The 24,396-nt window shown below is 42.3% G+C and overlaps 1 protein-coding gene across 1 annotated transcript in view; it reads left to right on the top strand.

The window, feature by feature from the left end:
* The window catches only part of CSMD3 (CUB and Sushi multiple domains 3), a 2,043,988-nt gene that overhangs the window by 1,321,132 nt on the left and 698,460 nt on the right, over positions 1–24,396 (top strand). Inside the window, exon 30 of the mRNA XM_030189879.1 lies at positions 16,382–16,569. Coding sequence (XP_030045739.1) covers positions 16,382–16,569 — 188 coding nt within the window. The remainder of the gene's footprint in view (positions 1–16,381; positions 16,570–24,396) is intronic.

Raw genomic sequence — 24,396 nt, 5'->3', positions numbered from 1 at the left:
AAGGGAATTAACACATGCTAAATGCTAAGAAGCACATAGGTATAAAATGGGCTTCTTAGTATTTAGTGTGCGTTAATTTCCCTAATGGGTATTAAGGTCCTAATGCCCACATGAAGGTCCTAACATTGCTGGATGAATTCCCTAATGCTGCTTCATGAATTCCCCCTAAATTTAGTATACAGTATTTGGATTTCATCATAGCCTTTGATATGGTTCCTTATAAGAGGCTCATGAAAAAGCTGAGTGAGCTGAAGGTAAGCTGAGTGAGCTGAAGTTAAGATTCAAATGGTGAAATGGATTGGAAATGGTTTCTAGACAGGGAACAGAGGGTAGCTTAATGAAATAAGAAGATGAGAAATAGAGTGCCAGATGGATTGTTACTGGGATTAATTATATTTAATATATTTGTGACTGATGCTGCAAAAGGGGTAGAAGGTAAAGTTTGCCTTTTTATGTTTGAGCAGAGTGGATTCCCCAGTGGGCGTAGACAACATGAGAAGTGATTACAAAATTTAGAAGAATGGTAGAAGGTCTGGCAGCTACATTTTAATACAAAGAAGACTAATGCACTTGGGTATAGAAATCCAAAGAAATCCAAAGAAGATGTACAACAAGGGTTCTTACCAGTGGTGCCCACACCCCCCAAGGATGTGGGATGAGGTCAAATGGGGTACAAAGAAGCAGTGGCGTAGCGGGGATGGCTGCCACCCGGGGCGGATTGCCGCTGCACCCACCCCCCGGGTGCAGACCAACACGACACCCCCCCACCGGCGTAGACCCACCCCGCCCTCTGACGTAACTTCCTATTTCCACAGTGAGTGAGGGAAGGGCCAACGAAGCGATTTCTTCTTTACAGCAGCGCTGCAGATGGATGGAGCTCGTAGGCAGGTGGGGACCGTGTCAGGGGGGGGAGGCGCTGTGCCGGGGGGGGGTGGGGTGGATGGATGCACCCCCCCACCCGTTGACACCCGGGGCGGACTGCCCCCACCGCCCCGCCCTTGCTACGCCACTGCAAAGAAGGATCTTGAAATCTGAGGCAATTTATTAAAACTGTCTAGAGTTATTAAGACAGATATGGTAATATAACTGTACTACTGGAATTTTAGCAACATTAGCAATTAGCACTATTAGTGGCCAATATTTAGTGAGATATGTAGCTGTCGGTGATCACTAGTGGACAAGTGGTTTCAGAAAGGGGTAGAAGGGTTTCATGGATCAGTTAAAGTGATGCAGGAACCAAAAAAGGTTAAGGACCTCTGATGTATGTGATAAGGGGCAAGAGGCAGATAATTACAGTTCAAGAGTGAAAACTTGGGATGATAGCATCTGAGGATTTCAAGACAGTGAAACAATATCAGGAAATACTTTTTCATGGAGAGAGTGGCGGATACCTGACATACTCTTGATGGAGGCAATAATGGTGACATAATTTAAAAATGTATGGGATAAACACAGATGATCCCTCTATAGAAAGTGGATAAAATCAAAACAAAACTGAGCTTTGCTTAGATGGCAACTCCAGTATTTGAGAAGTAAGGTCAGTACCAGGCACACTTCTATGGTCTGTGCCTCAAATATGGCAACAAAGATCAGGATGAGCTGCAGTGGGCTTCGGCAGCAACTCCAGTAGTTGTAAAGTAAGGCTAGTGCCAGGCAGACTTCTATGATCTGTGTCCCAAAAATGGCAAAGACAAGTCATGATCAAGTATTTATTTATTAGGATTTATTTACCGCTTTTTTGAAGGAATTCACTCAAGGTGATGCACAGTAAGAATAAAACATGAGCAATAGACAATTACAGCAGTAAAATATTCAAATAACAATACAAAGTATGGCGTGGAGGGGCATAATCGAACGCGAACGCCTATCTCCGTGGGCGTCTATGTCTGAAAACGGGTACGTGAAGAGGAGGGACAGACCGTATTAAAAAAAAAATGGACGTCTTTTTTTTGTTTCGAAAATACGGTTTGTACGGACCAAATGCCATGGATTTTGTTCGTTTCTGAGCTTGGCTTTTTTTTTTTTAGCGATAATGGAAAGTAAAACCGGCCCGCTCAAAAACGTCCTAATCCGAGCCATTTGGTCGTGGGAGGGGCCAGGATTTGTAGTACACTGGCCCCCCTGACATGCCAGAACACAAACTGGGCACCCTAGAGGTCAGTGCGGTGAACTTCAGAAACAGTTCCCACATGCATAGCTCTCTTACCACGGGTGCTGAGCCCCCAACCCCCTCCTCCAAAACCCACTACCCACAAATGTTCAACACTACCATAGCTCTTAGGGGTGAATGGGGGCACCTACATGTGGGTACAGTGGGTTTTGGAGGCCTCCCATTTACCAGCACAAGTGTTACAGGTAGGGGTGATGGGCCTGGGTCCGCCTGCCTGAAGTGCACTGCGGTACCCACTAAAAGTGCTCCAGGGACCTGCATACATGCAGGCCTCTAGGACTTGTTGCTGCTGCAGAACCTTGGCATACCAGTTGACACCTGAAGACTAATGTCTCCGAAAACGACCTTTATTGTAATAAGCACGTTTACTCACAGTTAACTGCAGATCAGAGGTTGTGCCCCACTGGCAAAGAGTCTCCCTGGTACTGAGATTATAAGTAGGTCAGAGCTGGCAGAATGCTGTGACATGCCCACTTTCAGTAACGGGGGTAACACATGAAAGGGATCTAAAACTGGCTTACAAAAATGGCCACTACCTCATGGACTACCGGAAACAAAACAGGGCACACTCTGACCCAGTAAGCAGAGGGAAAAGCACCATGGGAGTAGAGCCTACCAACTATCAACATCGTGAGCATTTAACACAAGCTAGTGCAATCACGGAGCCCAATACCCTACACCCACCACAATGCATTGCTAATGTGACTCTGCAGTGCGCATAACAGAAAAGGTGTCACACTCACCCGAGAGCCACATCAGAACCAGGGAAAGCTGTCAGAGGATAGAACACATTCTGCTGTCATGGAGGTGGGTACGGTATTTGAGGCTGGCATACAGGCTGGGAAAAAAAGTTTGTAAAGTGGGTTTTTTTTGGTGGGAGAGGGTTAGTGACCACTGGGGGAGTCAAGGGAGGTGATCCCCGATTCCCTCCAGTGGTCATCTGGTCAGTTGGGGCACTTTTTTGGGACTTGGACCTGAAAAAGAAGGGTCCAAATAAAGTGGACCAAATTCTTGTCAAAAAGGCCCTTCTTGTTTCGATTATCAGCTAAAGACGCCCATCTCTCCTTAGCCGATAACCACGCCCCAGTCCCGCCTTCACCATGCCTCCGACACGCCCCTGTCCACTTTGTTTGTTCCTGCGACGGAGTGCAGTTGAAGATGACCAAAATCGGTTTTCCATTATACTCATTTGTTCGCCCACGGGAGAAAGACGCCCATCTCCTGATTTGGGTCGAAATATGGGCGTCTTCCTCTTTCGAAAATAAGCTGGATAGTATACTACTTACAATGTCAACACAATATACAATAGAACATTTTATTTGACAATGTAGGGTATAAGCATAGATGGAACATATAGATAGGTAAGAGAGTAAGAGGAGTTAGAAAGTAAGGTGACAAATTTAAAGAAAGGTGCACATGAGGTCAGAGAGATGGTTAAATATGATCTCGGCTAGGGTAGGAGTGCAAATATTTTATATTACATTCAATCATATGCTATGAGTGTAAATGTCGTATATTTCAATGGGGAAAGGGATGCCATCTTAAGGTTAAAATTAACATATAAAATGTTGATAATAATGTTAGATTGTTAGATTAATTATGAATTGATATTGAATGTGATTATGCTGCAGACAAAACTGGAAAGCATACTTCCAAAATTATACTATACATAACTTCCTTTCTGTTGCTGACATTGTGATGAATTGCTGACTGTCCTGTTTATGATGTCAGTGTTTAATCATGAAGGAGTGGAACTTGCACAGAGTGACGAGTGTGGCTCTAATGGCCTTGATGGGCAGACTAGATGGTCCATGCAGGTCTTTATCTGCCATCATTTACTATCCAGCTTATTTTTGAAGGAGATCGCTGGCCATTTTCCGACACAAATCGGGAGATGGCCGGTGATCTCCTGAACCCGGCCAAATCGGTATAATCAAAAGCCAATTTTGGCTGGCGCCAACTGCTTTCCGTCACGGAGCCGGCCAAACTTCAAGGGGGCGTGTCGGTAGGGTAGCGAATGTGGGGCATGGGCCATCTCAAACCAGGCCATCTGTGACATTTGGCCGACCCCAACCGTATTATCAAAATGAAAGATGGTCCGTTCGGGACTGCTCTTTGCTCACCGGCCAAATAGGTGACCGACCATCTATTTGCCCACGCTGTTCGATCATGCCCTTCCACGTTACTATGTTGCTATGCCAGAAGGATGCTAGGCTGCATCGAGAGAGGTATAACTAGCAGAAGAAAGGAGGTGTTGATGCCTCTGTACAAGTCATTGGTGAGGCCCCACCTGGAGTATTGTATTCAGTTTTGGAGGTCGGGCCTGTATCTTGCTAAGGATGTAAAAAGTCTAGAAGCAGTCCAAAGCAAGGCAACAGAAACGGTACGGAGTTTGCACCAAAAGACATATAAGAAGAGCCTGGAAGACCTGAATATATATACCCTAGAGTAAAGAAGGGATGAGGAGATATGATACAGACACTTAAATACTTGAAAATATGAATATAGGAACAAATCTTTTCTAGAGAAGGGGAAATGGTAAAACTAGAGGACACAAATTCAGGTTGCAGGGTGGTAGACTTAGGAGCAACGTCAGGTAATTCTTTTTCACAGAGAGGGTGGTCAAAGCCTAGAATGCCCTCCTGAGAGAGGTGGTAGAGACAAAAATGGAGACAGAATTCAAAATGACACGGGATAATCACAGAGGATCTCTAATTAGGAAATGAATGGTATAAAAAAGATCTATGCTTATATGGCTGAATGTGTTTGGATGTGTTGAGTGACGCATAAATAGCAACTCCGATTATGATGAACTGCTAGTTCTGGGCAGACTTGTATGGTCTTTGTCCCGTATATAGCAATCCAGCGTAGGATAGGCTGGAACCTGAGGACACAGTGCTGGGCAGACTTTTACTCTATATATCCTGCAAATGACATGGGTTGGGCTTTGACAGCAACTCCAGTAGTTGGAACATAAGGACAGGGCCGGGCAGACTTCTATGGTCTATGTCCCAGAAATGCCAAAGAAAGACCATGATCATGTATTTTACATCACATTCATTGCTGATTTAATCATAAATTGATAATGAGTGTGACAATTGTGCAGACTGGATGAACCATTCAGGTCTTTATCTGCTGTCACTTAATATGTTATTATAATATCCAGACTTCCTTTGTATTTTCATAGCCTCACAAGAATAGAACAGGGGCTTTGGCACTGCCAGCTCAAACTTTCTGAGAGGTATGTTGTGTCATAGCCATAACAAAATGAAACTGCAGTTCCTGATGTGGTACAGGCCTCAAGCCTGTGGAGAAGGTGAGAGGGGAGTATATATTGGCGGAAGACAGAGAGCTGTGTTTAAGGTTAGCAGCCCTTGCCAATGGCACCCTGGCCTTGCAATGAAGAACATTGTTGTAGACATTTTATTGCTCATTCCTGTTTGCTTGTGTTGCCACCATCTTAATTATTCCTCAAATAACTGTTAAAGGATTGATAGCAAAATTATTACTGCTTATTAGGAATTAGTTATCAAAAGCAGTTGGCCATGTGTTATGTTTCTGAGTGTAATTCCTCCTATATAGGGATTACTGAGTGGTGTTGGTTTCTCCCTGAAATCACTGGGGGTAGGGAAAGAGATGTCCCTGGGTGGGAAGGAAGCTCATCCCAAGGGGAGCATTGTGGAAATAAATTGCATAACAAAATGTTTCTAATTTGTGATTGACAAGGGAAGAGAGGGGGTATCCTGGAAAGGCCAGTTAATCTAAGGCTGGATTTAGGGGGAGTTATTATGAGGCAAAGGCAGTAACTGTTGGAGAGAAGTGCTCTGGGTGGGCAAGGGGAGCCCAGCTCATGAGCAGGAACAGGGAAGAGCCTGTTCAAGGCCAGAGGGTGCAGCCCAGTGAGGTGCAACTCTGGAAAGGAGGACAGACTGGAAGGTCTGATCTTTGAGGAGTTTGATAGTAACCACCAACGCTATCAGCACAGCCTTGGATTTATGCAGTCCAAAGGTATGGGTGATGGACTGGAGGAGTTGTATATTTGTACATAATTCTGGATTGCTATAAGGAACCATTTAGTTTAGTGGATCATACTCTACCAAACAGTCTTGGATGGACAGAAATCCTCTTAAACCAAATGCAGTCTGTACATAAAAGTTGAAGTTTTGATTTACTGCTGTTGCAGGGTTCTGTAAAGTTTTGAATAAAATCACAATTCCTTGGTATAATGAGTGTTATTTGAGAGGGAGAGTATGAAGAGCTTATTCTAGGACTGACCAAAGAGTGATCAGGATAAGCCAAGGCTTAACATCCTATGACCTTCTGGATTATTATCCGGCCCCAGTCTGCACCCAAGCTCGAGTACGAAAGACTGAATTGTGAGTGAAGAGTGGTAAAAGATTTTCTTTTTGTGGCCCGGGTCGCTCAGAGAACTGAGCTAGTCGATGAGATCCGGGTTACATGAGAATATCATGAGTCATTTGTGTTTGCAATGGACTCAATAAGCTGAATCTCAATAAGTGGTTTTGACATTTTGTTTGTAATATTAAACCAAAGAAAAACATATTAAGAAATTGTTTATACAGCGTACAAGAGTACAGAAAATTGATCTAATTTATTCCATTACGTTTGGCTGTTCAACTGAAAGCATATAAAGAGTATATATAAATTACTGTTATCTGACTATTACCAATATCTGTATGTGGTCTGCAGCCTTTTCTTATTGGTTTCAGTGACTTATACTGAAAACCAGATATTATCCTATAACTATTTGATATCAGCGTAATACATTTCTTTAAGAAATAATACACAGTAGAAATTCAAATTAAGGGCCTTCTCAAGAAACAATGCTGGAAAGGCCTCACAGTGGGAAAGTCTATTTCAGAAGATCTAGAGCAGGATCTAGAGTGTGTAACCTCAGCCCTCGCCAAGTTGGGTTGTCAGGATTCCCCCAATGAATATGCATGAGATCTATTTGTATACACTGGAGGCACTGCATGCAAGTAGATCTCATGCATATTCATTATCTTACTTCTAATGCCAGTCAGAAAATCACAAATTTCATTAAACTTTTTATAATATTTTCCTCTTTACTGAAATATTTTATGCAATAAACACTTTCTTGTGGAAATATTTCCTGTTTTTACTGCATAGACACAAATCAACCTACATATGTATGTTATAACATCAATTGCCACCACTCTTTTTTACTCAAAATACAAATGCAATACAAAAAAAAAAACCATCCTAAGCATAAACAAATGTCTTGAACCAATCTGTAACAAAGTTACACATTTAAATTAGCAAGAAGTCTTCTGAAAAACAGTGCTGCATTTGTAATCCCCAAAAGTCTTATCTTTGAGCAGTGCACTGATTATGCTTAGGATGGGGTTTTTTTGTATTGCATTTGTATTTTGAGTAAAAAAGAGTGGTGGCAAATTGATGTTATAACATACATATGTAGGTTAATTTGTGTCTATGCAGTAAAAACAGGAAATATTTCCACAAGAAAGTGTTTATTGCATGAAATATTTCAGTAAAGAGGAAAATATTATAAAAGGTTTAATGAAATTTGTGATTTTCTGACTGGCATTAGAAGTAAGATATAAATTGTATGCACAGTTTGGGTATGATAACTCATTTAGTATCATATGCATATTCATTAGGGAAATCCTGACAGCCCAACTGGATTGCGGACCTCAAGGACCAAAATTGGACAACCCTGATCTAGAGGCAGCTGCAAGGTCCCCCATCCTCCTTCCTCCCAACATTGCAGGAGATGGTTATTCATATTTATACCCACTGGAAGTAATATACACCAATTGTGTCATTAGCAAAGCGTGAGTTGTGGATTTCTGGTGCACAGACTAAAAAAAATATCCCCTACATTTTCTATTCTGTTTTTTTCTAATCCCAGTGGGGTATAGGGATAGGATTTAGATTATTATGTTTTGACCCCACTCTGCATTATGGGGCACTTTTCTTTAGCTGTGGAAAAAAAAAGTGGCCTTTCTGCACCGTTATGCTGATTTTTCTCACGTATTAAGGCCATTTTTACCACAGCTGTAAAAATGGGCTTTTTGTATTTTTTGTATTAGTACATGGCCATTAAAAACATTTACTGTGTGAGGTCTTACTGCCACCCATTTTGTAAGCAGTAAGGGCTCACGTGGTATCCATACACTAATCAGCTTGCGCTAATATAGCTATACTAACTGGTTAGCACAGAAATGACCACTTTCCAGCCTTAGACATGCCCTCCCCAAAAAAGATATTTTTAATGCACAGTTAGTGCATGAAGAATTAGTACTTACCGCCGGATGCCTGAGCTGCTTTTTAAGTGCCTGATTCAGCTTAGTAAAAGGGCCTCTGTTTCCACATCCTTCTTATTTTATTTCTTATTTTTATTTTAAAATTTATATTCTGCTGTCTAGAAATTTTAGGTGGATTCTTAACTCTCATATCAACTTGTAGGATTTCCCATGGGCTAGTAGTCTATTTCCACTTAAGCTGATTAGAAATTGAAATGAAAACAATAACAACACCTCACTGAAACATAATGATAATTTTGTGAAAATTGTCCTATGAAGATGTCTCTGTGGACTAAAGTTTGAATTAATGAACTGATTTGCAATATAGTTTAAAAAGTTTTTCACAATCCATAGAATTGTTCAAGAAAATCATACATAGTAAAACACAAGCCGTGGTATAACTGATATAATAATTGCAGCTAAAAGCTGGGGTTATATTACCTCTCAGGAGCATTGGTCTGCTAAGATGTAGCCTCAAACTCCTGAGTTGCATCTTAAAGAGACTGCCCTAAGTTTGTGTTTCCACCTGAGACCCTGTACCCTCCCAGTCACAAACCCCCTGTATCTAAGCTTCTTTCCTGAATTCCTGCTCAAATCAACCCATACTAAATTAAGATCAATCAAAATCAACCCCATTTAAGTCAGGCCCCCTACCCAACCAGAAGTACCCCTACACTCTTAAGCCCCTCCTGGTACCTTTAAATGCATCTGGTGGTCTACTGGAGTCTGGGCAGGAACAATCTCCAGTCGCTACTGTCCTGCTAATGCTTTCACCCAAAATATCCCATGACCCCATAGTGGTAGTCTCACAGCTATACTGATATGGGGTCAGGTTTCTGTATAAGGGCACAGAGACTACCACTAGGAGTCACCTGCACCATTTTGGGTGAAGACACCAGCAGGGCAGGAGCGACTAGGAATTACACTTGCTCAGATCTCACTAGACTGTCAGGAACATTTAAAGATAGGCCCAGGAGGGTTTCAAAGATATCACCATAACAGGGAAGATAGAGTATCCTGATAGTGAGGTTGCAAAGAGATTGTAGTAGATCGGGTATCTTTAAATAACAATAAAAATCAGACAAAAGATTGCCAATTAATACTGTCAAGTACTAAGCATGATGTACTTAGGAACAACAAACATAGTTTGAAATGTCTATATGCGAATGCCAGGAGCCTAAGAAATAAGATGGGGGAGTTAGAATATATTGCACTAAATGAAAAATTAGATATAATAGGCATCTCTGAGACCTGGTGGAAGGAGGATAACCAGTGGGACACTGTCATACCGGGGTACAAATTATATCGTAGTGATAGGGTGAATCGGATTGGTGGAGGGGTAGCATTGTATATTAACGAGAGCCTTGAATCAAATAGATTGAAAATTCTGCAGGAAGCAAAACACTCCTTGGAATCACTGTGGATTGAAATTCCATGTGCAAAGGGGAAAAGGATAGTGATAGGAGTGTACTACCGTCCGCCTGGCCAGGACGAACAGACGGATGCGGAAATGTTAAAGGAAATCAGGGACGCAAACAAACTGGGCAACACAATAATAATGGGGTTTTCAATTACCCGCATATAGACTGGGTTAATGTAACATCTGTACACGCAAGGGACATAAGATTTCTTGATGAAATCAAGGACAGCTTCATGGAACAGCTAGTTCAGGAGCCGACAAGAGAAGGAAAAATACTAGACTTAGTCCTTAGTGGTGCTCATGATCTAGTGCAGGGGGTAACTATACGAGGGCCGCTTGATAACAGTGATCATAATATGATCGGTTTTGATATTGGCATTGAAGGAAGTGAAACTAGGAAATCAAGTACGCTAGCGTTTAACTATAGAAAAGGTGATTACGACAAAATGAGAAAAATGGTGAAAAAAGACTGAAAGGAGCAGCTCGCAGAGTAAAAAACTTGCATCAGGCGTGGATGCTGTTTAAAAACACCATCCTGGAGGTTCAGGACAAATATATTCCACGTATTAGAAAAAAGGGAAAAAAGACTAAACGTCAGCCGGCGTGGCTAAACAGTAAGATAAAGGAAATCATTAGAGCCAAAAAACAATCCTTCAGAAAGTGGAGAAGAGAACCAACTGAAAGTAACAGGATAGATCATAAGGAATGCCAAGCCAAATGCAAAGCGGAGATAAGGAGGGCAAAAAAGGACTTTGAGAAGAAATTAGCGTTGGAAGCAAAAATACATAGTAAAAACTTTTTTAGATACATTAAAAGCAGGAAACCGGCCAAAGAGTCGGTTGGGCCGCTGGACGAAAATGGTGTTTAAAGGGGCGATCAAGGAGGACAAAGCCGTAGCGGAGAAATTAAATGAGTTCTTTGCTTCGGTCTTCACCGAGGAGGATTTGGGGGGGACACCGGTGCCGGAAAGAATATTTGAAGCGGGGGAGTCGGAGAAACTAAACAAATTCTCTGTAACCTTGGAGGATGTAATGGGTCAGTTCAGCAAGCTGAAGAGTAGTAAATCACCGGGACCTGATGGTATTCATCCCAGAGTATTAATAGAACTAAAAAATGAACTTGCGGAGATACTGTTAGAAATATGCAATCTGTCCCTAAAATCGAGTGAAATACCGGAAGACTGGAGGGTAGCCAATGTTACTTCCGATTTTAAGAAAGGTTCCAGAGGAGATCCGGGAAATTATAGACCGGTGAGTCTGACGTCGGTGCCGGGCAAGATGGTGGAGGCTATTATTAAGAATAAAATTGCAGAGCATATACAAAAACATGGACTGATAAGACAAAGTCAGCACGGATTTAGTGAAGGGAAGTCTTGCCTCACCAATCTAATGCATTTTTTTGAGGGGGTAAGCAAACATGTGGACAATGGGGAGCCGGTTGATATTGTATATCTGGATTTTCAGAAGGCGTTTGACAAAGTGCCGCACGAAAGACTCCTGAAGAAATTGCAGAGTCATGGAATCGGAGGTAGGGTATTATTATGGATTAAGAACTGGTTGAAAGATAGGAAGCAGAGAGTAGGATTGCGTGGCCAGTATTCTCAGTATTCTCAGTATTCTCTGTGCTGGGTCCGTTGCTTTTTAATGTATTTATAAATGACCTAGAGATGGGAATAACTAGTGAGGTAATTAAATTCGCCGATGACACAAAATTATTCAGGGTCGTCAAGTCGCAGGAGGAATGTGAACGATTACAGGAGGACCTTGCGAGACTGGGAGAATGGGCGTGCAAGTGGCAGATGAAGTTCAATGTTGACAAGTGCAAAGTGATGCATGTGGGTAAGAGGAACCCGAATTATAGCTACGTCTTGCAAGGTTCCGCGTTAGGAGTTACGGATCAAGAAAGGGATCTGGGTGTCGTCGTCGATGATACGCTGAAACCTTCTGCTCAGTGTGCTGCTGCGGCTAGGAAAGCGAATAGAATGTTGGGTGTTATTAGGAAGGGTATGGAGTCCAGGTGTGCGGATGTTATAATGCCGTTGTATCGCTCCATGGTGCGACCGCACCTGGAGTATTGTGTTCAGTACTGGTCTACCTAAGGGTGGTTGGGTGGAGTCTTCTAGTTGAAGGGAACTGATTTAAAGGGGTTTGATTTGTGTGGCCTTACTTTAGTGGGGCTTGATTTGAGGAGTCATCATTAAGGGAGCTCAGATATGTGTTGGGGGGGGGGGGTTGTGATTGTGAGGGTGGCAACGCAGTTTTGTGGCCCGATGATCCCAAGCTGATGTAATAATACTGCATGTGAAGTGGTTAACAAGCAGCATTATTCATTTACCAACAGGAGCCAGCAACCTACGTTACTGAGATGCAACATATTGATATGATGATAGAATCCCATTTTCTTACCACACCTTGATAACTTCCTCCTAAGGCTACCCTTAAAATGTGTTATTTTACCACTAACTTGTGCTGCTATAGCACAGCACTCACATTATGCAATGAGACATATTTACTAATAACTGGGTTAACAGTAAAGTAACGTGGCTTAGCTAGGGCTGCATTTTGATTACCATTTTAATCACAATTAATCATGCAACTAATATTTTTAATCGTGATTAATTGCATGATTAAAAGACAATATCAGAGGCAAGCATAGAACACTAACAATACTATCTTCCAGTGTCCCGGGAGCGGACTGACCATTGGGATAATAAGGCAGTGATAGCCCAAAACAGTAGGGGCATACCCTAACTTTTATGTAATTGAATAATGTTTGATATGTTTTTGGGGCCCATGACCCTTTTTGCCTGAGGGTCCAGATCACTGTCAGTCCACCCCTACAGTGTCTATCATAGTCCTCCCATCTCCTCCCCACCCCTACACCCCAGGCTCACGTTGCCTGTGAGGACCTTGGTCTCTTTTCTTTTTAGGTAAAATTTGCCTTTCTTTTAGGACAACACTAAATAGCAGGAGGAGGCTGTTTATCCAATATTATTTGCATATACTACTTCCTCATTTACTTGCAAATATTAGGGACCCATTTACTAAGTTGCATTAAGCAGATAGCATGAGTTGTTCTATGTGATAAATATTAGATGCCTCTGCACTAACACTTACCGTGTGTTAAACAAGCCGGCATGCCAAAAATCTCATGCTAGCTGCCTAATGGAAACAGGGGCAGGGGTGGTGAGTGGGAGGAGTGAAGGAGCAGAGTGGAGACATGGCTTGTTGTGACAGCTAGCTGTTAATAATGTAGCAGTACGTACGCCACTTCAAGGGGAGGTAGTAGGTACAGCCACACTGTCAGCAGTCCGAAAGCACAGCTGATCATTGAATTTGCTGTGGTGGCCAGTCCTTTGACATCCCCCTGATGAAATCCTCTCAATCCCCCTTAATTTTAATTTGTTCTACTTAATATGATGGGAACCACCTACACTGTTTTTAAAAGAAAAAATTAAACTATACAACAACAACAACTATAAAAAGCTTGACCAATTTCAATAAAATTTGGGATATATCATCCTGAATAAAAAAACATAGTAACATGAGTAACGTAGTAGAGTAGATGACGGCAGATAAAGACCTGCACGGTCCATCCAGTCTGCCCAACAAGATAAACTCATATGTGCTACTTTTTGTGTAAACCTTATCTTGATTTGTATCTGCCATTTTCAGGGCACAGACCGTAGAAGTCTGCCAAGCACTAGCCCCGCTTCCCAACCACCAGCTCTGCCACCCAATCTCGGCTAAGCTTCTGAGGATCCATTCCTTCTGAGCAGGATTCCTTTTTGTTTATCCCACACATTTTTGAATTTCGTTACCATTTTCATCTCCACCACCTACCGCGGGAGGGCATTCCAAGTATCCACCACTCTCTCCGTGAAAAAAAATACTTCCTGACATTTTTCTTGAGTCTGCCCCCCTTCAATCTCATTTTATGTCCTCTAATTCTACCACCTTCCCATCTACGGAAAAGATTTGTTTGCGGATTCATACCTTTCAAATATTTGACCGTCTATATCATATCACCCCTGTTTCTCCTTTCCTCCAGGGTATACATGTTCAGGTCAGCAAGTCTCTCCTCATACGTCTTGTAACGCAAATCCCATACCATTCTTATAGCTTTTCTTTGCACCGCTTCAATTCTTTTTACATCCTTAGCAAGACACGACCTCCAAAACCGAACACAATACTCCAGGTGGGGCCTCACCAATGACTTATACAGGGGCATTAAAACCTCTTTTCTTCTGCTGGTCACACCTCTCTCTATACAGCCCAGCAACCTTCTGGCTACGGCCACAGCCTTGTCACACTGGTTTGTCGCCTTCAGATCCTCAGATACTATCACCCCAAGATCCCTCTCCCCGTCCATACATATCAGACTCTCACCGCCTAACACATACGTCTCCCGTGGATTTCTACTCCCTAAGTGAATCACTTTGCATTTCTTCACATTGAATTTTAATTGCCAAACCTTAGACCATTCTTCTAGCTTCTGCAGATCCTTTTTCATGTTTTCCACTCCCTCCCGGGTGTCCACTCTGTTACAAATCTTTGTATAATCCGCAAAAATGCAAGCTTTACCTTCTAACCCTTCTGCAATGTCACTCACAAATATATTGAACAGAATCAGCCCCAGCAGCGATCCCTGAGGCACTCCACTACTCACCTTTCCCTCACCCGAGCAAATTCTATTAACCACAACCCTCTGGCATCTGTCCGTCAACCAGTTCCTAATCCAGTTCACAACGTCGGGTCCTATCTTCAGCCTGTGAAGTTTATTCAAGAGCCTCCTGTGGGGAACCGTGTCAAAAGCTTTGCTGAAATCTAAGTAGATTATGTCTATAGCACGTCCCTGATTCAATTCTCCAGTCACCCAGTCAAAGAATTCAATGATTTGTTTGGCACGATTTCCCTTTGGTAAAACCATGTTGTCTCAGATCTTGCAACTTATTGGCTTCCAGGAAATTCACTATCCTTTCCCTCAGCATCACTTCCATTACTTTTCCAATAACTGAAGTGAGGCTTACCGGCCTGTAGTTTCAAGCTTTTTATTCTGCAAATAGGTGGGATAATGTGGGGCACAAATGCAATAAGTAATCACCACTTTTGTGAAGAGGGACTACATCCGCCGTTCTCCAATCCCATGGAACCACTCCCGTCTCCAAGGATTTATTAAACAGATCTTTAAGAGGACTCACCAGAACCTCTCTGAGCTCCCTCAATATCCTGGGGTGGACCCCGTCCGGTCCCACAGCTTTGTCCACTTTTAGATTTTCAAGTTGTTCATACACACTCTCTTCAGTGAATGGTGCTCTATCCACTCAATTCTCATTCATGCTTTTGCCAGTCAATCGCGGTCCTTCTCCAGAATTTTCTTCTGTGAAAACAGAACAAAAGTATCTATTTAGCAAATTTGCTTTTTCTTCATCATTATCTACATAGCAGTTCGCAGCATCTTTCAGTCTCACAATTCTCTTTTTAGTCTTCCTCCTTTCACTAATATACCTGAAGAAATTTTTGTCACCCCTCCTTACATTTCTAGTCATTTGTTGTTCTGCTTGCGCTTTCGCCAGACGTATCTCTCTCTTGGCTTCTTTCAGTTTCATCTGGTATTCCTCTCCGTGTTCCTCTTTTTGACTTTTTCTGTATTTCAGGAATGCCAACTCTTTAGCCTTTATTTCCTCAGCCACTTGCAAATTTGCAATAAGCCTACACTGACCACCTCACCTAAGCAACATCATCACCACCTAGTGATTATCATCATGATAAACACAGATGTCATTTTTCTTTAAATATAAACAGTTACCATGGTTTTCAGTCAGGAGGATCTGATCCCTATTAAACATTTGTATCTGGAGAAAGGCTATGGTTCTCATAGTCTTGTGAAGAGTTTCCAGAAAAGAGATGGAAGAGGATAAGCGTAGAATGTGTTTTGAAGAAAATGTGAGATACGGGCTTAACTGATTGTCAGTCAAGAAGTGGCAGGGCCCGATTAGTTCGCACTGAAGAAAACATCGCAACAGTTTATGAACCAGGTAGTAAAGTGAAGTCATTTAGATGAGGTAGCTGACGTGAGTGTAGGCTTATTGCAAATTTATTCACGATGATACATCCCAAATTTAATTGAAATTGGTCAAGTTTTGACAGACTTATGCAGAAAACAAGCTTTGTATATTTTTTTTAAACACAGTGCAAATATGTGTTTTAAGGCCTTACTGCATAGCAGACTATTTTAGCAACTTCAAAATGGACTTAATGTACACATTCAACTGTATTACATAGACCCTTCTGAGTTTTGTTGTCTCACTTCTAAAATTTGCAGCTCCTTCTTGTTATAGTTTAGCAAATGTTGATGTTTATTGTGATATATAATATATCAAAAATCCATATCAATTAAAGCTTTAGATACTCGTAATTAGAAAAATAATAGAATGAATTCTATAATCTAAATGAAAATTTTTGTGTGTGTAATGTTTTTCAGTTTCAGCATAGAACCAAACTATGACTTCCTTTATATATACGATGGGCCAGACAGTAACAGCCCTTTGATTGGAAGTTTCCAAGACAGCAAGTTACCAGAAAGGATAGAAAGTAGCTCCAATGCAATGAACCTGGCTTTTCGAAGTGATGGATCTGTTAGCTTCACAGGTTTCCATCTGGAATATAAAGGTAACAGTAGTGGCTTTCTCTTTATTCTATATTTTAGTTTGATCTATATTCCTTTTAAAAACAAAGACATTCCATATAGCAAATCTACAATTTGAGGATACTTTTGTAATCATTTTCCAGGTATAAAGAACATGTTACAAAAGGAAAATAGCTATTATAAAACTGCATGGGATGTACACTCATCCAGGGGCTCATGTGGACAATAACTAGTGTATTTTTATGTGAAATAAGCTAGGTCTCCCTGAAGGCATGGTTTCTGGGAACATAATTTGGGCAGAGCAAGGATGGAGTTGCAGTGTACAGGTGTACTTCACAAAATATAGGGGTCAATATTCAAAGCAATTGAAATGGGCAAGAGAGGCTCCTGCCAGGTTAAATTGCACTCAGTGGATCTCCTGCCAAGATTCTGCAGTAATTAAGAGGTCAGTGCTGCTGTAACATGTAGGAAAATTGGACACTGGAAGGGCATTCCAAGAACGGAGTCAGAGAGGAATCTATAGGTATGCAGGCACCAACTACATTCAGTGCTGGTGCCTGCAAAGCTAAATACCAAATAGAACTGCACAAAAGGCAGTCCTAACTTTTGTCACTTAGCTATGGAAGTGCTGGCAGTAAATACAGGCTAGCACCAGCATTGCTTCCAAGCCACTGCTGGAATAATGTTCTGTTGACCTGTCCCTACCTTCCCACTGGAAAAGAGCCAACCTCTCATCCAGCAACTCACCTAAAGCAGTGACTCCTTCCCAAAGACCCCACCTTGAGCAACCCCCCTCCCATGAAGTGCTCCCTATAGAAGCACCCCTCCGAGACATACACACACACACTCACTCACTCTTTAGGCTCCCCTTGGCCTACCTGAACATTCCCTGGTGGTCTAGCGAGTCTTTAGCGACAATCTCACAATACAGTACGCAAAAGGATCAGAACCCTTGTGCTTCTTCCAATATCTGTCAACTACATGGTACTCTCCTCTCCCATCTTTTTTCCAAAGTATACATATTGAGATATTTAAGTCTGTCCCCATACACTTCATGATGAAGACCACTGACCATTTTAGTAGCCACCATCTGGACCGACTTCATTCTGTTTATATATTTTTAAAGGTGTGGTCTCCAGAATTGTACACTTAAGCCTTGAAAAAGTCAAATGTGCAGGATACTCGTTCAAAAAGACACTGATAACTGGCAACACGGGAAGAAATAAAGTTCCAATACTAAATTTTCCGTACTGTGTTAGAACAGAACCGCCGTGTGAACAGTTTCAAGACTTTAGTGCATATTTAAAATGAATGACTTATACTCTTGGCTAGAGATACCAATATTAGACCCCTGATGCAGGCATTCCTTGCCAAAACATGGACCTTGTTGGGTCTGATTAATAAAGCATAGCTGATACGCCCCTACTTGAAAGCTCCTTGTGCATTTTTGCTTTCTACTTTGCCTTTGTGCTTTTGGATTCCATCTCCTTCCTGTGTTTCACAATTTCTGTAATGGTTGTGGCCGTGCCCTGGGTCTACACTTACCTCTCCTCCCAGTGACCAGGCCTTGTGGCTGCTGTGAATGGCCTCCTCCCTGTTTCCCAATTGTGTTCCAGAGATCATTCCAGTCCTATTCTGATGTTCCAGCATTCCAGCCTTGCTTTGGTGTTCCTAAAGCAAAGCCTTGCTTTGGTGTTCTTGCAACCAAGCCTCATTCTTACTTCTGACATTATCAGTAAATGCCTTTATAAAGCACCTAGGTACTTTCAAGCTTTGTTTTTGCAACAGAGGTCTTCAGATGAGTTTTTGTCTTTGTGTGTTTGTTGCAGTTCTAGCCCTGCTTGTTCCAGCCCTATCTGCCTTCAGCGTCATTTCCAGTCCTGTTTGTTTGAGCCCTACCTGCCTTCAGCTTCAGCTCCAGTCCTGCTTGTTTGAGTTCTGCTGTTTCAGCCCTGCCTGCCTTCAGCTTCAGCTACAGTTTTGCTTGTTCCGTTCCTGCTGTTCCAGCCCTGTCTGCCTTCAGTTTCAGCTCCATTCCTGCTTGTTCTAGTCCTGCCTATCTTCCGCTTTAATTCCAGTTCTGCTTGTACCAGTCTTATCTGTTTTCAGCCTCGATCCTTGTTTGGGTGGTTTGCTTGTTGCTGCCTGTTGCCGGCAGTGGCCCAGGGGCTCGATATTCCTGACTTTTGTGACAATTTCTATCTTCCCGTTAATGGCCACGCGCTAATTTATCAATAACATGGTAGCCGCGCGTGATTCCTTACTGCCATCTATTTACTAGGCATTAAGGACTCCTGCACTAACCCCATGCTAATCAGTCAGCATGTGGTGATCTGCCTGCACTACCCAATTAGCGCAAGGCATGCCTACTCTCTGCCTCCAAACTTGCCCCATGCTAAAAAAATAAAAACTATTTTTCAGCGTGTAACCACCACAGGACTCCTGAGTGCTTCCCACGGTAGTGACTTTTTAACCTGTAGTAAGCATGAATTAGTGCTTACTGCAGCTTTGTAAAAGAGTCCCTAAGATTCTAACTTTAGGATTTAAGATCTTGAATTGACCCCTTTGAAAAATGAATAGGACTGAGGCAACTTGTTATAAAATTATCCCCAGAATACAAGATTTACAAGGAAAATGTTACCCCCCCCCCCCCTTAAGCATTTATGGATTGGTTGGGAGTTTCATACATAGATCTATCAGATTGTCTTGTCTTGGATATTGTTTCCCCTTATGTAAGCTATTTGAGAAATCTATATGTCATTATGTGTAAATACTGGCTGTGATCCCTTTGACACTAGTTGTGAATGATCTATCATCTTTTTATTAACATTGGCACCTGCATCTACTTCCGTACTCACTTACAAATTAAACCACACAACTACCATCTTTCATGGAAGAAAACTTTGCCACAGCTTTATTTCAATATCAACCAAGCAAAAAATAATTACAAACTAATAGTTAACTAGCGAACTTCAAATGACCTTACCATCTATGTTGCTAATTGGTGCTGAACTAGCTGCCCAAATTCCATCAAATATGTTTAGTTATTCATCATATATATTCCAGTGAGACCTGTGGCATCAACAAGGCCTCACCTCGGCTTGTGGAGGTCTCGCATACAAACATCTCAAACCACAAAGAAAATAGTAATTCAAATCATAAATGCAGGCCACTTGCCAATTGATCATTGTCTTTTCCCATCACTGTGACCCCCCTACTTCTAACCCCCCCCCCCCCCGAAAAAAAAACTATCTCACCAATACAAACAACACAGCACAAAATAAGAATGTCAAACAAATATCTGCAGAAAAACTAAAAAAACAAAACTAATAATCTCAAAAAGGGGCAGGCCAGGTGGAGGCAAAATTATCAAATTTAACACCTCCACAGTCCTGCTCCAACCACCCACCACTCTAGCCATTCTTCACCAAATATCTCCTCAGCCTGAAGGTTCTATTTCTTCCTTCCCACCTTCCCAGAATTCCAATCACATCCCAGCTTCCATTAACTCTTCTTCTCTGCACTCCTCCCAATACCTTTAATTAAATTCCACATTATATTCCCCTAACCTCCTTTTAAATGTATTTAATTTAATTTCAATTTCTTTTAATATAATTTTGATTTTATACCCAGCAACTCCACATCAATTAATTAATTAAATGTACCTGGATCTCCAAATCCTGCTATTAAATGCTTACTTCTTTCAACATGAATAAACTTTAAACTAATTTCCATGCCATTAATAGTCCTTTGTTCATTTCACCCCCTCTCCCCACTCCATCTCATATCATAAATGCACTACCCAGATGGCATACATTTTTTCTGCAGTGATGCCAATGTTATATTGCCCTCTGAAAATTCCCCGGGCTTCCTTTCTTCAAATGAGGAAGATATCATTCCAATTGTTAATATTTATCACAAATATATAGCTGGGACCTACATGATTGTGGATATCTTCTTTTTTAAAACATATTTTAAGACCTTCAGTCTGTATTTGTAATTCTTCCATGCTTCCATAATCTCAACTGTGGAAACTATACCATGGTTAGATAGGTACTTTTAAAATACAACAGACTATTGTGATTACTGGATTTGTAATATAATAGCATAGACGTATTCATTTATCTACAGTTTTTTTCTTTTCTTTTTATGCGTTTGGGACTAGATTATATATATGATGCCTGAAAAATTGGCACTGAAAATATTTCCACCTAAGCATATTCTGTAAATCGCGCCTAGATTTAGGTGCAGTTTATAAAATGTGCTTAGTGGGTTTATAGAATATGCCTAGCAGTTATGCCTACAGCTAACTCTAGGTCCAACCATGTATGCAAAGTTAGGCGTAGAGCAGGTGTATTCTATAACCATGCATGTAGATTTTCAGAATGCCCACAGTCTGCCTAGTCCATGCCTATAGCCACTCCCCCTTTTGTGGCAGTGCACATTAGAATTTACATATACCACTTTACAGAATATGCGTTGTGCACATAAACTCTAATTAATGCCAATTACTGTCAATGATTGCTTGTTAAGTAGCAATTATCAGCGCTGATTGGCTTGTTAAGTCATTCAGTTGTGTAGAAAGATCCAGAATATGACCAGATTTGTGCACACAGTTTCAATCACACTCTGTAGGATCTGGGGGTTGATGACCAATACTACCAACAGATCCATTGTACAGCAATGAGAACCACTATGCCCCAAACTTAGTTGATTAGTATGTCGGACAATTTGAAGAGCAATTGGTTTCATCTTATCTCTGTGAACAATATATTCTCCTCTGCATACAACAGATGACATATTTGGGCTTTGGGATATGAATTTCTCCTACCAGAAATGGTTGATTTCATGTCACTTATAAACACATTTTATCAAACATTATTACGACCATCAGAGGACATTCGTAGATACCATGATCATGAAATCAAAGACAGATATTTAGACTTAATTATATCATAAATCAACCTTAGACATAGAGCCTCTATGATACCCTCTTGCTGATATAACTAATCAGTGTTAATAGCCACATGCAGAACATTATGTGACCTCCCCCACACATGACAAATCTGACACACCACCAACCACTGTTCTTAGGAGTTCTACCTGTAGTCTGTAATTTCCCCCCTGTCCCCAGCCCTCTCCTCTCCTTCCCTTGCCTCCCTCAAGTTCTGGAGAGTGTTTATTGTTGTGTCAGAACACCTATTGATAGTAGAGTGCACATATCAGTTAAGTAGTTCTCCCAGATTGTCATCTAGAATACAAGGTAGAAAGAGAACTAGGAGCCAAGCATACCATGTTGGTTATTAAAGAAGGTTTGCTCATGATTTGAATGCATAAGTACTGACATTTATATGTGTATAACCCACTTATATATATATATATATATATATATATATATATATATATATATATATATATATATATATATATATATATTGTAAGTTTGCTCCTCCTTCTCTCGTCTGGTACAGCTCCCAAAACAAAACAAAAAAAAAACCCCAACCTCAGGGGCCGGTCACTTTGACAATAAAAAAAAACCACAGGACAGCTTTTTATTGCATAGGAGGTTAATCCCTCCGTCTTTCAGCCTTTATATTCCTCTTACGGCATACCACCCTTCCCCTCTTTTCAAGCCGGTCAGTTACACAGTCCAGGCTTCAGCAGCTACTTCCCCTCTCCCTCTTTGCAAGCCGATCAGTTACACAGTCCAGGCTTCAGCAGCTACTTCCCCTCTCTCTCTTTGCAAGCCGCTCAGTTACACAGTCCAGGCTTCAGCAGCTACTTCCCCTCTCCCTCTTTGCAAGCCGATCAGTTACACAGTCCAGGCTTCAGCAGCTACTTCCCCTCTCCCTCTTTTCTCCTGGAGCGTTGCCGAAAAAAAACACAGCAACCAACTTCTTGCCTTTTTAAGCTTCAAAGGTAAGTAGCTCTGGGATCACCCAAAACAAAAAAAAGTCCGAGGTTCGAAACAACAAAAAAAAACAATGAGAGTCATGGCCAGCTCCTGACTCCCCGGTTAGTTCCCGACCCGTGACGCCCTACGAGTTATAGTAACTCCCCTGAGCTCCTCTTAGTCCCAGTAGTTGGTGCACAGAAAAAAACACAGTATCAATGTCCACCGTTCAGTCTTTCCTTAACTTGAGAAAAATAAGCAACAGTCTTTTCTCTCTCTCTATCTCTCTCGCTCTCTACGAACAATGGCTCTGCGCGGGCTCAAAGCCTAGGGTCCCACCCTCTTGGTCAGTCACACTCTCTCCTGACCTCCTCCCGCTGACCCGGTTTGGCCCAGCGGTTTCTCTGGCCTTCGCTGAGCCAGAGCTGCACAGTCCATCGGCTCTTCCAAGGCGTTCTCAGGTTCAGTCAGCTCCATCGGGCAAGGCTCCTCTCTGTCTCCTCCCTCCTCAGGAGCCCAATCCATATTCTCTGCACCCCGCCCCCTTTCCAGCTGCTGCCCCTTTTCTTCATTAAGATTCTTTGGTGTCTTTTCTTTCTCCAGCCACTTGTTCCACCATCCCCCCCTCCCAGGTTGGAGAATTGGCTTTACTCACTCCCCTGCGGCCCTCTTCTGGTGACTCCCCGGAATGCACGTACTCTCTCCTATCCCCGGGTTCCCTTGGGGCCTGCTGGGAGTCGTAGTTTCTCATTTCGAGGTCTTTCTTGGGGAAAGCCTGCCGGTAACGGGGGTACTCTTGCCTATCCCAGGGTTCCTTTGGGGCATGTTGGGAGTTGTAGTTCCTTCCTCTCCTTTTCCCTTTTAGTTCCCTAGCCCTTTCTACATACTCTTTACATACCCCCCCCCCCCCCCCCTTAAGCTTCCCTCTCCCCATTCTTCCTGCTTCTCCCCCTTCTCCTCCTCCACCCGGGACAGGGCATCCACATTTTCTAAACATCGACCCGGGCGATGCTCCACAGAATATTGGAACGGCTGCAAAGCTACAGTAAGTACCATCGCATTAATCTCCCATTATTATTCTTCATCATATTTAGCCATTTCAATGGAGCATGATCAGTAACCAGCTTAAATTTCCTCCCTTCTAAATAGACACTACACTCTTGCACTGCCCATCGTATGGCCAAACACTCCTTCTCTATGGTGGAGTAATGCTCCTCATGAGGCAGGAGCTTCCGGCTTAAATAGAGCACCGGATGTTCTTCCCCTTCATGCTCTTGGGACAGAACTGCCCCTAACCCCCTCCCCGAAGCATCTGTTTGAAGGACAAAGGGTTTCTCGAAATCTACCACCTTCAACACCGGTTCCTGGCACAGGGCCCTCTGCATCCGTTCAAATGCCCTCAACTCCTCCCCTCCCCACCTCAATCGGTCCGGTTTTTTCCCTCTCAACATGTCAGTAAGGGCCGTGGCCATTGAGGAAAACTGCGGGATGAACCTGCGGTAATACCCTACCATACCCAGGAATCTACGTAATTGTTTCTTTGTGTTTGGTCGGGGAAACTCTTGGATGCCCTTGACCTTATTTAATAATGGTCGCACCTCTCCCCGGCCCATATTATATCCCAAATACTTCACCCGGTACTGAGCAAAATAACACTTTTTGGGGTTCAAGGTAAGTCCTGCATCCCTAAAAGCCCGCAGAACCGCCTCCACCTGTTTTAAATGGGTATTCCAATCCCCACTATGTATTACAACATCATCCATATACGCTGCGGCGTATGTCTGATGAGGTCGGAGAACCCTGTCTAGCAACCTCTGACAGCTCGCAGCCGCTGAATTAAAGCCAAAGGGTAATCTTTTAAACTGGTACAGGCCCATGGGCGTACTAAAAGCCGTCTTAGCTTGAGCCCCTGGGGTAAGTGGAATCTGCCAGTACCCTTTTGTCAAGTCCAGGGTAG

The sequence above is a fragment of the Microcaecilia unicolor genome, chromosome 1 (assembly GCF_901765095.1).
Source record: "Microcaecilia unicolor chromosome 1, aMicUni1.1, whole genome shotgun sequence".
Classification (NCBI taxonomy): Eukaryota; Metazoa; Chordata; class Amphibia; order Gymnophiona; family Siphonopidae; genus Microcaecilia; species Microcaecilia unicolor.
Note: the sequence above shows the minus strand (reverse complement) of the source record. Positions and strands in the feature narration are given on the sequence as shown.